The sequence below is a fragment of the Truncatella angustata genome (assembly GCF_020726525.1).
Source record: "Truncatella angustata strain MPI-SDFR-AT-0073 chromosome Unknown BKA67scaffold_1, whole genome shotgun sequence".
In the NCBI taxonomy this organism is placed as follows: domain Eukaryota; kingdom Fungi; phylum Ascomycota; class Sordariomycetes; order Amphisphaeriales; family Sporocadaceae; genus Truncatella; species Truncatella angustata.
The window spans coordinates 2,354,213-2,369,920 of record NW_025763381.1 but is presented as its reverse complement, the minus strand read 5'-3'; the positions used below and the strand labels follow the sequence as shown (position 1 = coordinate 2,369,920).

Sequence of the window (15,708 nt, the reverse complement as noted above, 5' to 3'; positions counted from 1 at the left end):
AGGAGACGGAGACGACATCTCGCCCAAGCTGATTGAGGGGACTCCATATGTGCCGCGAACGCCTATGGGAGCTATGATGTCACCTCCCCCGGAAGGTGGGAGCTACGCAAGTCTTGAAGCGGTACACAAGGAAGTCTTATCCTACTGCACATCTGTAGGTTATGCTGTGGTCATTGGACGGTCTAAGAAAACGGTCCCCGGTCTGAAGAAGGTTCTGTTCGTCTGCGACCGTGCCGGAAAGCCTCCTAGCCGGGTCAGTCCGGAACAGAGAAAGAGGAAGACATCTTCGCGAAAGTGTAATTGTCCTTTTGGTTTTTTTGCCATTGAGCAGCGAACCCAGTGGACCATACGCTACCGGCCTGATACAATTCACCTCACACATAATCATGGGCCAAGCGAAAGCCCACTGCTTCATCCGGCCGCCAGGAAGTTGGACAGCAAGATGGTAGCGGCTGTCAAGAAACTCAAGGAGGACGGTAAGTACAAGAGATCAGCCTGTCATGTCGTGAGATACTGACATATCCAGGTGTTGGCGTGACCCAAACCTTGGAGATTTTGCAACAGGAGAACCCTCACGTGCCTCTCCTCCCTAGAGATATCTACAATGCCCGCGCGGCTATCAATCGCAATCCTCAGAAGGTGGATGTTGGTATCGCAGAAGAGAGACCTGCGATATATAGCAAGCCGGCCCCTTCACCGGAAGAACGCATCCGGACTGATCTGCGCCGAGAGCTCCAGAACGCCAAGAACGACTTGGAGAAGCTCAAAAAGGAGACGCAAAAAGAAATCGAGAAGCTCAAAGATGATCTCCGCGAGAAAGACAAAATGATTGAGAAATTCGAGATGTTTATTGATCTTTGCAACCAGCGGGTCATGCTCCAAAGACACAAGCTCGATTCGGGAGATGGGAGTGGTGAAGCTAGCGCATCCAGCAGTTGATGCCAACAACGCACGAACGTGGTTATGTTCCATGGGCGGCTTGCGCCGGGGCAGGGCACGTGAAATATCTGCTGCGGCGTGGGGAGTCAAGTGGTCGACTACTGTATGGCCAAACGGAAAACAGGACAGGAGTTGGCGTATTGCTCATTTACACAGGGAACAAAAAGGAAGCCGGCGTTAAGGATGAAGTATGGTTTAATAGCGATTAAATGGCCGAGATGAGCCTTTGACGATTATGGGATTGAAAACAGGGCAGAAGCGTCGAGATGCTATTGCATTGGGTGCTATGATATACGGAAGGGTGCTGAAGACAATGACAATGGCGTTTTCTAGAGCTCACCAAACTAAACACGATACTGACAGTTCGAGATCTCTAATTGAGCGGGCTCTCGGTGCTCTGCGACGATGGCTCAGGATCTACGTGTAGACTGACTACCTGTAGTACGAGAGCTTAGCTGTTTTGCATTTGTATGCGGAGGTGTAATTATTTACTATAGTACATGACAAATATGGCGGACCTGCCCTTACACCCAAAGTGGACCCCTGTCCGTAAACACCCCTGAACGGTCCTCAGTATGGGATCCGTACACAAGGTTATGTGTGTATGCATTGACTTGAGGCTGGCAGGCCACATTAGAGAAACTAGTAAACCAGGTTAGGCCACTTTCATACGTGCTGCGTGTCAAGCACAGCTGTGGGCGTGGAAGGGCCCGGGGCGGGGGCGTACTTGTACATAAAACCGATGGAAACTTACAGTAGCTAATGTGCATGCTTCGACGCTTATAGTACGGTACAGTAGGTTAGCCACTTGATAACATGTGATTAGTGGGAGCCTTCTCCTTACCTACCGTACCGTACCATACGTATGACCCCTGGCTCCACGGACTAGTCTACTTATGTATGGAGAAGAAGTAGAAGTAGCGGGTCTTGAATGCTGGCGTTGGAGCTGCGTCGCGAGCTTCCCCCCTGCTCAGCGCACCTCTGCGCGTCTCAAACAAACATTTTGATTTAACCTACCGCACTCCAAGCTGCCAAGTCTGTATTTGGGCCCAATCGTTGGAACCCTTTGTAGATAAATTACCTACTTCGAGCTGATTCATTAGATGCCTACGAACCCACCCAGCACGATAATCTAACCACCATTTGCCACGGGTCACTGAAGAAGATTGCTTCTTCCAGACCTCCCACATTCATTTGTTGTATTTGTGTCGTCGTTGTTTTGTTTCGTCGAGCCGCCACCGCAACACACACGGCACCGCACCGCCTCGAAAATCGCACCGCACCCCTATCTATGCCGAGGCTGTCGACATCTTAGCCAGCTTCCGCTTCCAAACCCTATGCCGTTCGATGCCATCGATGCCAGCTCCGTCGACGTCGTAATACCTCCTCCCACCCGCCATCATGATGGAGACGGCGGCCTCCCCGCTGGGGCACCAGGAGCCTACTGCTAATGGCATATCTCCCTCCTCCCTCGTCATGATCGACCCCGACAAGGTGGTACAGCACCTTGCTGCCATTGTCACCATAGCCCTCGGAGCATCGCGCCAGGATCTAGAAAGAGAAGGGAACCTGCTGTCCACTGAAAACTATGCAGACACCGTTCAGCGATGCACGCGCTTCGCAAGTGACTCGCAGGTCGCACTATACATCCAGAAGGAAATTGTTTCAAGCCTAGATCTAGACTTAGCAGACGGACCGTTGGACAACGTTCCTGTTCTATACTCGTATACAATCACGTCCGAAATCTCGGCTGCCCCAACCATCGCAGCTTACCTCGCTCTCCTCAAACGTCCCCATGCCATCGACCCCTCGCTGCCTTTGACTTCGCAGATCCAGATTCAGACCTTGCCCGGCGCCGCCTCTCTCAGTAATGTCGTTGCCGACCAAGGACCTTCCGCTTCGCCTTTCGAGATCCTTCATACTATTGTTCATAATGCTCTGGCTCCTTACTTTGACGCCAGCACAAAGTCCACCCAGTCCGCGAGCGGAACGAGGAGAGCAGATGTTGATGCAAAGACGGGCATCCCCGTCACCAAGAAGCGTCTGACCGAGCTCGAACTCAGTTTGTTGCATCTTCAGCAGAATGTTGAAATCCCCGAGCTGCTCCTGCCTTTCCATCCCGACGTACAGTCCGTTCTAGACAGTGCTGCTGCTCAAGGCACACGACCATCCACCGACATGATACCAGCGTTCAAGCTCTCCGATAGCACATTCATGAACAACCTTCAATCCACAGTCAACAACTGGATCAAGCAGATCCAGAGCATTACCAAGATGACGAGAGACCCAGTTACCAGGACTGCCACCCAAGAGATCAACTTTTGGCTGTCCATGGAGTCCGCTCTAGAAGGCATCGAGCAGCAACTGCGGAGCGAGGGCGTGACATTGACCCTCGAGATCCTCAAGCATGCGAAACGCTTCCAAGCCACTGTCAGTTTCTCCTCAGATACGGGGCTGAAAGAAGCCATGGACACGGTGCAGAAGTATAACCAACTAATGCGGGACTTCCCCCTCGACGACCTCCTATCTGCCACGTCTCTTTCAAAGGTCAATGTTGCAATCGTTCAGATCTTTGGTCACATGAACAGAAAGATGAGGTTTAGTAACTATCCCATCAAGCGTACTCTAGATCTTGTCGAGGCTATCTCAGCCGACCTCAAGGAGGTCATGCACCGCCTGTTACCAGGTACGGACCTAGTCAACTTGGAATATGACGATTTCAAAGCCCTCATGGGGACTGCCGAGGACATATTCCAGGGATGGGATGCCCAAATCAAGGAATTCACCAATATCGCACGTGAAACTACCAGAAGGCGGCAAGAAAAGTTCATTCCAATCAAGATCAATCCGCGTCATAGTGATTTGCAAGCACGACTCAAGTACATTGCCACATTCCGAGAGAACCACGAGCAACTTCAACAGACTATCGTCATCGTTCTGGGGCCCAAAGCAACTGTCAATGGCGCCGAGCCGCCCACAAACGGTGCTGTTCTGACAGAGGAGCTGGGCGATGTGGATGCTGTTCAGGAGGTGAAGCAAGCTTGGGATGCCTTGAAGAACGTCGACCTGTTAGATGTGTCTGAAGAAGGCACGCAGCGCTGGGCGCGCGCTGAGAACACTTACAACGAGCGAACGACGCGTGTAGAAAACTCCATCATTGCAAGATTGCGTGATCGCCTTGCAACCGCGAAAAATGCCAATGAAATGTTCCGGGTCTTTTCCCAATTCAACGCGCTCTTTGTGCGACCCAAGATTCGAGGTGCCATTGCCGAGTATCAGAATCAGCTCATCGAAAATGTCAAGCAGGCCATTTCAGCACTTCATGAAAGGTTCAAACAACAATATGGACACTCTGAGGCTCACGCGATGGCCCAATTGCATGACTTGCCGCCAGTATCAGGCGCCATCATCTGGGCCAGACAGATTGAGCGCCAACTAGATGGTTATATGAGGAAGGTGGAAGATATCCTGGGCTCCGAATGGATCCACCATACAGAAGGCCAAAAGCTGCAAACAGAAAGCGATCTGTTCAGGAAGAAGTTGAATACCCAGGCAATCTACAAGGCATGGATCGAAGATGTTCTTCGGAAGAACATAACCATTTCCGGCCGCTTGTTCAACATTAATAAGATTCGGTCAGCAAACAATGCGCTGGACCTTTCCGTCAACTTCGATGCTCAGATCATCACTCTGTTCAAGGAGACTCGAAATCTTGGATGGCAAAATTTCAATGTACCTCATTCCGTGACCAACACTGCCAAGGATGCCAAACGAGTTTACCCTTTTGCCGTCAGCTTGATGGAAAGTGTTCGAACATTTGCACAAACTTCGCGCCAGATCTCCGAGATGGCTGAAGTTTCCATCTTATTGGGAGGATATCAACAGGATGTCCACAGTCTGATCGAGAAAGGCGTTCCTCTCAAATGGGGATCGTTTCTGGACGCATGGGACGTTCACATGAGGCAGCATCTTCCCAACGGTACCTTGGAACATGCCCTTGGCAGAAACAATGCTGGCACGAAGCACGTTCAGTTTGTGCGTGATTTTGCCACTGCCGCATCCATATTGCAGTCCAAGACTATTGCGTTGGCGTCCATCTATGCCACAGTCCAAAATGCGCTGAAGGAACTAGCAACGTGCCCGTACGAAGCTACCGAGTTCGAGAAGCGCCTTCAAACTATCCAGTCAGCTGTTGATCAACTAAATTTGGAGCAGTATGTGAATCTCGGCTATTGGGTCGAACGTATGAATGAGCGCATCAAGTCGACCCTTCTTGTGCGCCTGCAAGAAGCCACCGGTCGCTGGGTGGCCGCCTTTGAAGACGAGAGTGCTGGCGAGGAGTCTTCTCGCCGCAAGACATTAGTGCCACCCGGCGAGCCACTGAAGTCAGATTCGCCAGTGATGAGGGGGATCGTCCATGAAATCACAATGCGAAACCAAGTCATCTACTTGGACCCCCCGCTCGAATTTGCTCGAGCGAATTGGTTCTTGCAACTCCACGATTGGCTCGGAATAGTCTGCAACCTCCCAAAAATCAAGGCATCCCGATACCAGATGACGCTCACGTTGAGCACCGCAGCTCCCGAAGATGCTCGTTTCACAGACCTACCTGGCGACTGCACCGAAATTCTGTCGACTGTCTATGTGTCCATCGAGAAGAAGCTCTCAAACATCAGTGCGTATGTCGACAAGTGGTTGCAGTTTCAGTCTCTATGGGATTTGCAGTCGGAGCACGTCTATGACTTGCTTGGAGAACAGCTTTCCAAGTGGTTGCAGCTACTACAGGAGATTCGCAAGTCTCGTGCCACTTTTGATACCACAGAGGTTAGCAGGTCTTTTGGTCGGGTTACAATTGATTACGAGCAGGTTCAAACGAAAGTCAACGCCAAGTACGACCAGTGGCAGCACGAGATCCTGGTCAAATTCGGCAATAGACTAGGTGGTCGGATGAGGGAAGTCCATGGCGAGATCGAGAAGTCTCGTCGGGATCTGGAAGGGCAAGGCCTGGACGCATCATCAACCGCTCAAGCCGTCCAATTCATCACCATCGTGCAGAATTGCAAGCGTAACGTCAAAGTCTGGGCCCCCGAAGTTGAAGTCTTCAGACAAGGACAGCAGATGCTTTACCGCAACCGTTACCAGTTTCCCAATGACTGGCTAGATATACAACAGGTTGAAAATTTGTGGGATGCTCTTAACGACCTACTCGCCAGAAAGGTGAAGATTGTTGACGATCAGAGTGATGCTATCAAGGCAAAGATCCTAGCCGAGGACCAGATTGTTACAGGCAAGATCGCTGACATTGCAACGGACTGGAATAACGACAAACCGGTCTCTGGCACCATTGCCCATGGCAAGGCCACCGAAACACTCAACAGTTTCGAGTCTCGTGCCAACAAATTACAAGAAGATTTCGCCATGGTATCCAAGGCCAAGGAATCTCTCGACCTTCCACCCAGTCCTGAAACCTCACTTTCGGAAATTCTGGCAGAAATCGAAGATTTCAAGTCGGTGTGGTCGAACCTGTCCACGATCTGGAACAGCCTGAATGAACTGGGCGATAGTCCATGGGCAAGCGTGCAGCCACGGAAACTCAGATCAGCCATCAATGGCTTGATAGAGACCACCAAAAACTTGCCGAGCAGAATGCGGCAGTACGCTGCATATGAGCATATGCAGACCGTCCTGAAACAGCATGTCAAGGCTACCTCTATCATCAGTGATCTCAAATCTGATGCGATCAAGGAGAGGCATTGGGAAAAGCTTTGGAAAGACCTCAAGCCCGGTCGACGCTATTCCCCGTCCTCCACGACGCTCGATGATATCTGGCAGTTGAACCTTGTCGCTAGTGAGGTCATCATCAGGGACGTCATCACTCAAGCACAGGGTGAGATGGCCCTCGAAGAGTTTATGAAGCAGGTCAAGGATCATTGGGAAACCTATGAGCTGGATCTTACAAACTATCAAAACAAGTGCCGTCTTCTTCGAAAAGATTGTCACGACGACATGATGACAAAATCAGGCGAACACCTCAACTCATTGCAGGCCATGAAGCACTCACCGTATTACAAGACCTTTGAGGTAGAAGCCGATATATGGGAGACCAGGATGAATGAGATCGGCGTTCTGCTTGATGTCTTCCAGAAAGTTCAGCAGAAATGGGTATACCTCGAGGGAGTTTTCACTGGCAGTGCAGATATTAAGCATCTCTTGCCAAACGAGACCAGAAAGTTTGATAACCAGAGCAGCCAGTTTCACAACATTCTGAAAGCAATCGCCCGGAGGCCTCTGATTCTTGACGTTTTGCGAATTGAAAACGTGGAGCCTAGACTCCGACAGGTTGAAGAAGCGCTCAACTCTGTTTCCAGTGGTCTTGAAGCATATCTGGAGAAGGAGAGAGCCTCTTTCCCACGATTCTATTTCGTCGGAAACGACGACCTTCTTGAGATGATTGGCAACAGCAATGAGACCTTGCGCATCACTAAGCATTTCAAGAAAATGTTTGCTGGCATTAACAACCTCATCATGGACGACGAGACCACCATCACGGGTTTCACTTCCAAGGAAGGCGAGGTGGTTCACCTGAAAAAGAGTATCTCCCTGACCAAAACCCCAAAGATCAACGACTGGCTTGCACTTTTGGAGACTGGCATGAAATATACACTTGCCGAGCTGCTCGCTGAAGCCATTGACTCATACTCGCCAATCTTCCGTTCCGATGAGGTTGATGCAGCTCTTCTCGATGCCTTTATCGAAACATATCCCAGCCAAATCGTGGTTCTCGCCACCCAGGTTGTTTGGACAACCGCAGTAGAGAAGTCTCTGAGCGAAGGTGGGCAGGATCTTCAACCTCTTCGCGAACGAGAGATTGAACTTCTACGCCTGCTCGCCGATACGGTGCTCGGTGATCTGCCAATCATTCAGAGAAAGAAGTGCGAAGCACTGATTACCAATTACGTGCACCAACGCGACATCATCGACAAGCTGATCAAGTCTAATGTCAGCTCTGCAAGTCACTACCTGTGGTCACTTCAAATGCGATACGCCTATACACCCGAGGGCGATCATATCCAGCGTCTTCTCATCAAAATGGCGAATGCAACTCTCAATTACGGCTTTGAATATCTAGGTATTCCAGACAGATTGGTTCGTACACCATTGACGGACAGATGTTTCCTTACCATGACACAAGCTCTCTGCCAGAGACTTGGAGGTTCACCCTACGGTCCTGCTGGTACTGGAAAAACTGAGTCCGTCAAGGCCCTTGGTGTCGAGCTTGGTCGTTTCACGCTGGTTTTCTGTTGTGACGACACGTTCGATGATGGCGCGATGGGCAGAATTTTCCTTGGCCTCTGCCAAGTTGGCGCATGGGGTTGTTTTGACGAGTTCAACCGTCTCGAAGAGAGAATATTGTCTGCTGTGTCCCAGCAAATCCAGGACATTCAGCTTGGCCTGAAGCACGAGTCCATGGTCAAACTCAAGGACGACTCTGCGCCCATTTTAGTCAATACTAATAGTGGTATTTTCATTACCATGAACCCAGGCTACGCTGGACGTTCGAACCTGCCAGATAATCTCAAAAAGCTATTCCGCAGTGTTGCCATGTCCAAGCCCGACAAGGAGCTTATTGCTGAGGTCATGCTCTACTCGCAGGGCTTTAAGCAGGCCAAGCAGCTGTCCAAGCAAGTTGTGCCATTCTTCGATCGGTGCAAAGTCAAGTTGGAAGCGGAGTCTCACTACGACTTCGGTCTACGTGCTCTGAAGAGCGTACTCGTGAGCTCAGGTGGTCTCAAGCGGGCGCGCATCGTTGGCAGCGAAGGGGAGATAGGTGCCGAAGAAGTTGTGGAGCCCGAAATCATTGTCCAGAGCATACGCGAGACTGTTGCGCCAAAACTCCTACAAAAAGATGTATCCGTTATGGAGTCTGTCGAGGCAGACTGCTTCCCTGGTGTAGAGTATGTGCCTGGAGAAATGGGCAAGCTGGAAGAAGCGATCCGAAACCTTGCAGCAGAGAGAAACCTCGTGGTAGGCGATGCTTGGATGACCAAAATCATTCAACTCTACCAAATCCAGAACATTCATCATGGTGTGATGATGGTTGGAAGTTCTGGGTCTGGCAAATCTGTTGCATGGAGGTTACTTCTCGATGCCCTCAAAACAGCTGAAGGCGTTCAGGGTGTTTATCATGTCATTGATTCCAAGGTCATGTCTAAAGAAGCCCTGTATGGTGTCCTTGACCCGACTACGCGTGAATGGACTGACGGTCTGTTCACGAGCATTTTGCGTGCAATCATTGACAACCTGCGCGGAGAAGATGCCAAACGTCACTGGATCGTCTTTGATGGTGATGTTGATCCAGAATGGGTCGAGAACCTGAACTCTGTCCTTGATGACAATAAGCTCTTGACACTACCCAATGGTGAGCGTCTAAATCTTCCTCAAAACGTGCGTGTCATGTTCGAGGTTGAGCACCTCAAACATGCCACCCCTGCGACAGTCAGTCGCTGTGGCATGGTTTGGTTCAGTGAAGATGTTGTGACGACCAACATGATGGTGACACACTACCTTGAAGGGCTTCGCAACAAAGCCTTCGACAATCTGGATGAGGACATCCTGGTCGATATAAGCAGCACGCAAACTCTGGCACTACAGAAGCAAGTGGCTGATTTGCTTGGTGATTTCATGACTACGGATAGCTTCATCCACGCAGCTCTGAAAGAAGCCGGCGGCTACAATCACATCATGCTGTTCACTACCACACGAGTAATGTCGACATTATTCTCGTTACTGAACAAGGCTACTCGCAATATCATTGAATACAATGCTCAACATAGCGACTTCCCCCTAGACTCTGAACAGATAGAGGCATACGTGGCAAAGAAACTTCTGCTTGCTTTAGTCTGGGCCTTCACAGGTGACTGTCCTCTGGTTGATCGGAAAGCTTTCGGAGATCAGATTGCTAATCTGGCACGTTTCGGAACGCCGCCTCTCGACGGCGCTAGCTCGCTCATCGATTTCGATGTCTCCTTACCGCGGGCAGAATGGATTTCTTGGCAAAGCCAAGTGCCAAACATCGAAGTCAACACTCACTCCATTGTCCAGACTGACGTGGTTATTCCTACCCTCGACACCGTGCGTCATGAAGATGTGCTCTACTCCTGGCTTGCCGATCACAAGCCGCTTCTGCTCTGTGGTCCTCCTGGTTCAGGAAAGACAATGACCTTATTCAATGCACTGCGTAAGCTGCCAAACATGGAAACCGCCGATCTTAACTTTTCAAGTGCTACGACTCCTGACCTGATCATCAAAACCTTTGACCAGCGCTGTGAGTATAAGAAGACTGTCCACGGTGTGGTTCTGTCGCCAAGACAGACAGGCAAATGGCTTGTCGTCTTCTGCGACGAGATCAACTTGCCTGCTCAGGATCGGTACGGCACACAACGAGCGATCTCGTTCCTTCGGCAGCTGGTCGAACATAATGGTTTCTGGAGAACAAAAGACAAATCATGGGTAACGCTCGACAGGATCCAATTTGTCGGTGCTTGCAACCCGCCGACGGACGTAGGTCGTACGCCTCTCACTCCAAGATTCCTCAGACATGCGCCTTTGATCATGGTTGATTATCCTGGTGAGATATCTCTAAACCAAATTTATGGTACTTTCCTTAGCGCTGTTCTCAAAACTCAAAACTCGCTTCGTGGATACTCTGATCAGCTTACGCAAGCCATGGTACGGTTCTATTTGGAGTCTCAACAAAAGTTCACCGCGAAGGACCAACCCCACTATGTCTATAGTCCACGTGAGCTGACGAGATGGTCCCGTGGTATATACGAAGCCATTCAGCCGCTTGATACGCTAGACCTCGAAGGACTGATCCGTGTTTGGGCCCACGAAGCGCTGCGCCTCTTCCAAGATCGTTTGGTTACAGAAGCTGAGCGACAATGGACGGAAGAGGCGGTTAAGCGAATTGCCCTCCAATTCTTTCCCAACATCGACGAGCAGAAGGCACTTGGTGGCCCTATCCTGTTCTCAAATTGGATCAAAAGGCAATATGTGCCCGTTGACCGAGAGGAACTACGCGAACATGTCAAAGAGCGTTTCAAGAATTTCTGTGAGGAGGAAGTTGATACGCCGCTTGTGCTATTTAATGAAGTGCTCGAACATGTCTTACGAATCGATCGAGTGTTCCGACAGCCACAAGGGCATCTCATCCTCATTGGTGTCAGTGGAAGTGGAAAGACAACACTAGCTCGGTTCGCCGCCTGGATGAACGGTTTGCAGGTCTTTCAAATCAAGGTCCATGGAAAATATTCTGCGGGGGATTTCGATGATGATCTGCGGGATGTTCTTCGTCGCTGTGGTGCCAAAGGCGAGAAAATCTGCTTTATCATGGATGAATCGAATGTCTTGGACTCGGGTTTCCTCGAGAGAATGAACACTTTGCTCGCCAACGCCGAAGTGCCTGGGCTTTTCGAAGGAGACGAATATGCAACTCTGATGACCGCCTGCAGAGAAGGTGCACAAAAAGATGGCCAGGTCCTTGATTCCAACGACGAGCTCTACAAGTGGTTCACCGGGCAGATTGTGAAGAACTTGCACGTCGTGTTCACCATGAATCCTCCCGAGGAGGGTCTATCGTCAAGGGCTGCCACCAGTCCTGCACTGTTCAATCGTTGTGTACTCAACTGGATGGGAGACTGGTCCGACGAGGCCTTTTTCCAGGTCGGAAAGGAATTGACGACGTCGGTTGACCTTGACAAGCCCGACTTCGTTTCTGCTGATGGCGTGCCGGTGGCTTACCGTGATCTGGAACTTCCTGCTTCGCACCGGGATACCGTGGTCAACTCGATGGTCTACATCCATCATTCACTACACCGATTCAATCACCGCTTGCGTACACAACAGAACAGAACGAACTTCTTGACGCCTCGCCACTTCCTTGATTTCGTAACACAATACGTGAACCTGTACAGTGAGAAGCGAGATGAGCTCGAGGAACAGCAGCGACATCTCAACATTGGTCTTGACAAGCTCAACCATACTGTCCAGGAAGTCGGAGAATTGGATAGCGAATTAACGAAAAACCGGACTGTACTCGAACAGAAAAAGCTGTTGGCGACTGAAACAATCCAGAAGGTAGGAGTGGCCACCCACGAAGCTGAGAAGAGCCGAGAACTTACGGAGGCTATCCGGATACAACTCGAGGAGAAGACGAGAGCAATAGAAGAACGGAAACGTAAAGTCGACAGGGACTTGTTGGATGCGTTGCCTGCCGTCGAGAAGGCAAAGGAGGCTGTACAAGGTATCAAGAAGAAAAACCTGACTGAGGTGCAATCGTTCGCCAATCCACCCCCCCTGATCAAGAATGTTATTGCTGTGGTCATGATCATGTTTGGGCAAAGCGCCGCGCAAGCAGAGGACTGGCAGCAATGCAAGAGTCTTTTGCGCCAGGGCGACTTCCAGAGCAGAGTAATGAGTTATGATGCGGAAAGGCAACTGACGAAAAAGATGAAACAAGCTGTAACCCAGAAGTACATGAGTGATGCCAAATTCACTGTTGATGCGGCCATGAATGCCAGTTCTGCCTGTGGTCCATTACTGCAGTGGGCTGTGGCACAGATTACATACTCGGATCTGTTGGAAAAGATAGGCCCCCTGCGGTCAGAAGTCGAGCAGCTTGAGTCGCAATTAGTGGAAACCCAGTGCCAACATCAAGAAGCTAAGGAACAACTCATGCACCTTCAGAAGAAGCAGGAGCAGCTTGCTTCTGAATTTTCGCAATTGAACGCCAATATTACAAAAATCGAAAGCGAAACGCAAATCGTTGGGAAAAAGCTTCAGCGAAGTAGGGCACTTATCGACAATCTTTCCGCCGAAAGATCACGATGGAACGAGTCTAGCAGATCTTTCGAAACTCAGCTAAGCACCTTGGTGGGCGATGTCTTGCTTGCAGCTGCTTTTGCTGCATACGGAGGCTTATACGATCAAGTATTCCGCAAATCGATGATGGATGAGTGGTCGGAACAGCTCTCAGCATCTGGCCTCAAGTACAAACAATCAAACCCGATGACCGAATACCTCTCTACGGCCGATGAGCGCTTGCGTTGGCAAGCAAACGGCTTGCCTGTCGATGATCTTTGCACCGAAAACGCCATTATGCTCAAGCGTCACAATCGATATCCACTCATCATCGATCCTTCGGGCGGAATGAGCGAGTTCCTATCGAAAGAATCCAATGACCGTCGGCTTACTGTTACCAGCTTCTTGGATGCCAATTTTACCAAACAGCTCGAGAGTGCCATTCGTTTTGGTAACCCTATTCTGATTCAGGATGCAGAGCATTTGGATCCAGTCCTGAATCCTGTCCTAAACAGGGAATACCAGCGAACAGGAGGACGTGTCTTGATCCAGCTCGGAAAGCAACAGATTGATTTTTCGCCAGCGTTCAAACTTTATCTCTCCACCAGGGATCCGTCAGCATTATTCCCGCCAGATATTTGCAGTCGCACAACCTTTGTCAACTTCACTGTCACCCCAAGCAGTCTTCAAACTCAGTCCCTTGATCAGGTGTTGAAGTCAGAGCGGCCTGATGTAGACGAGAAGCGGTCCAACTTCATCAAGGCTGAGGGTGAATACAAGGTCAAACTTCGAAAGCTCGGCAACGATCTTCTGCAGACACTCAATGAATCACAGGGTAAACTCCTTGAAAATGATTCGGTCATCAGCAAGTTAGAAACCCTCAAAAAGGAGTCCGATGAGATCACTGAGAAGATGAACAATACCGAAGGACTAGCGGCGGAGCTGGAGGGAACCACACGTCAATACAACATTGTCGCCGAGTCTTGCAGCGCCATTTTCGCTGTGCTAGACCAGTTGCACAACGTGGACCGCTTTTATCAATTCTCTTTGCAGTATTTCCTCGACATATTCACGAAAGTTCTCCGCGAGAACGACAACTTGGCTAAGGAGCCAAAGGCGAACTACGAAGGCCGCCGAAAGATCATTGTCGGAGACTTGTTTGTTCATACCTTCAAACAGACTGCCCTCAGTCTCTTTCAAAAGCATCTCATTATCTTTGCTTTGCTTCTCGTCCGAGCCGCGCCAAAAGAGCTATATCCCATGGATAAAGACTTGATTGACTTGGTTCTGAGCGATAGAATCGAGAGCAACGACTTATCGATTGGTAGCAACAACAAGGATGAAATTTTCGCACGAACAAACGCGATCCATGTATTCCGTGGTAAGCTTGATCAGATCGAGACTGATGCGTGGGACAAATTCCTTGTAGAAGAAGAGGCCGAAAAGTACATTCCACAAGCATGGGGTTCTGACATTAGTCCCCACAACCAAGGCTTATTGTCTCTCATTCTGGTCAAGATTTTCCGCGTTGACCGGTTTGTACCAGCTGCAGAACTATTCGTGACTTCGGTCTTCGGATCTGGCTTCTTCGACATCACAGAGGATCTGAAGCAGACAACAGAACAACTAAAACTGGGCACGCCAATATCACTTGTTTCGACCCGTGGATTCGATGCCAGCTACAAGGTCGACAATCTCGTTCAACGAAAGGGCATTTCCTGCACCAATGTTGCCATGGGTTCCAAAAAGTCACAAGACGTCGCCGACAAGGCTATCGCCGATGCCGCTGCCAATGGACGCTGGGTGCTGATCAAGAACGTTCACCTGACACCAGATTGGTTACAGTCCCTAGAGAAGAGGCTTGAGTCCAGGAGGCCACATCCCGACTTCAGGCTCTTCTTATCGATGGAAGCTCAGCCCAAAATCCCAGTCAATTTCCTGAGAGCGTCTCGGATTCTTATGAACGAGCAACCCGCCGGTGTCAAAGCAAATATGAAAGACACGATGACCTCGATTACCGACAGAGCCACCAAGGACCCGCGTGAGAGGACTCGTGTGTACTTCCTGTTGTCGTTCTTGCATGCTGTTATCCAGGAACGTCTACGCTATGCACCAATGGGTTGGAAACAATTCTGGGAATTTAACGATTCTGACGTAAGTACTCTTCAATCCATGTATCAGCGGTTTGTTCGCTAACCCAAACTCCCTAGTACGAATGCTCCGCTTTCATCATAGACACCTGGATCGAACAAGCCGCCCAGAACCGCTCCAATATCGACCCCAAGAATATTCCATGGGACATGATACGCAGTCTCGTGCGCATCACGTACGGTGGCAAGATTGATGACGATGGCGACTACCAAGTCTTGGACGATCTGGTGAATGGAATTCTGCTGCCGAATGCTTTCGAGCATGACCACAGGCTTGTCAGGGACACCGAAGGTGACGAACTCGTTGTGCCTAGTGACAGCAGTCTTCAGGCGTTCCTTGCTTGGATCAATAAATTGCCTGAGCGCGAGCCACCCACTTATCTGGGTCTACCAGCCAATGCCGAAAAGCTCTTGCTTGCTGCTCAAAGCAAGGAAGTTATCAACCAGACCAGAACCATTGGCGAGAAGCTTGAGGAAGGAGAGCAGATCATGGATGAGGATAAGACCAGAGGTCAAGAAATTGCGGCATAAATATTATCATTGTAAACAGAATTGTACGAGATGCATTGGGATTGCACAGAGCGGTATAGACCAAGACCCGGCGTGTTTACATGGCTCTATTGAGGACTGGGCAGTTGCCCAGAGAAAAGGTCCTTCAGTTGTTGGCTTTTCTGTCTTGCATCTGATACCCGCAAACCGTCACGTTTTGTTCCTTTTAGTTCATAATTTCATCTACGGCAAATATTTGCCATGGGTTTTT

The 15,708-nt window shown here is 50.0% G+C and overlaps 1 protein-coding gene across 1 annotated transcript; it reads left to right on the top strand.

The window, feature by feature from the left end:
• Positions 1 to 2,340: 2,340 nt before the first annotated feature.
• Positions 2,341 to 15,479, top strand: BKA67DRAFT_509100 (dynein heavy chain; the record flags this gene model as incomplete). The annotated part of the gene is made up of 2 exons (XM_046097210.1): positions 2,341 to 14,952; positions 15,009 to 15,479. The coding sequence occupies 2 exons, from the start codon at positions 2,341 to 2,343 to the stop codon at positions 15,477 to 15,479; spliced, it is 13,083 nt and encodes a 4,360-aa protein (XP_045963740.1).
• Positions 15,480 to 15,708: the final 229 nt, after the last annotated feature.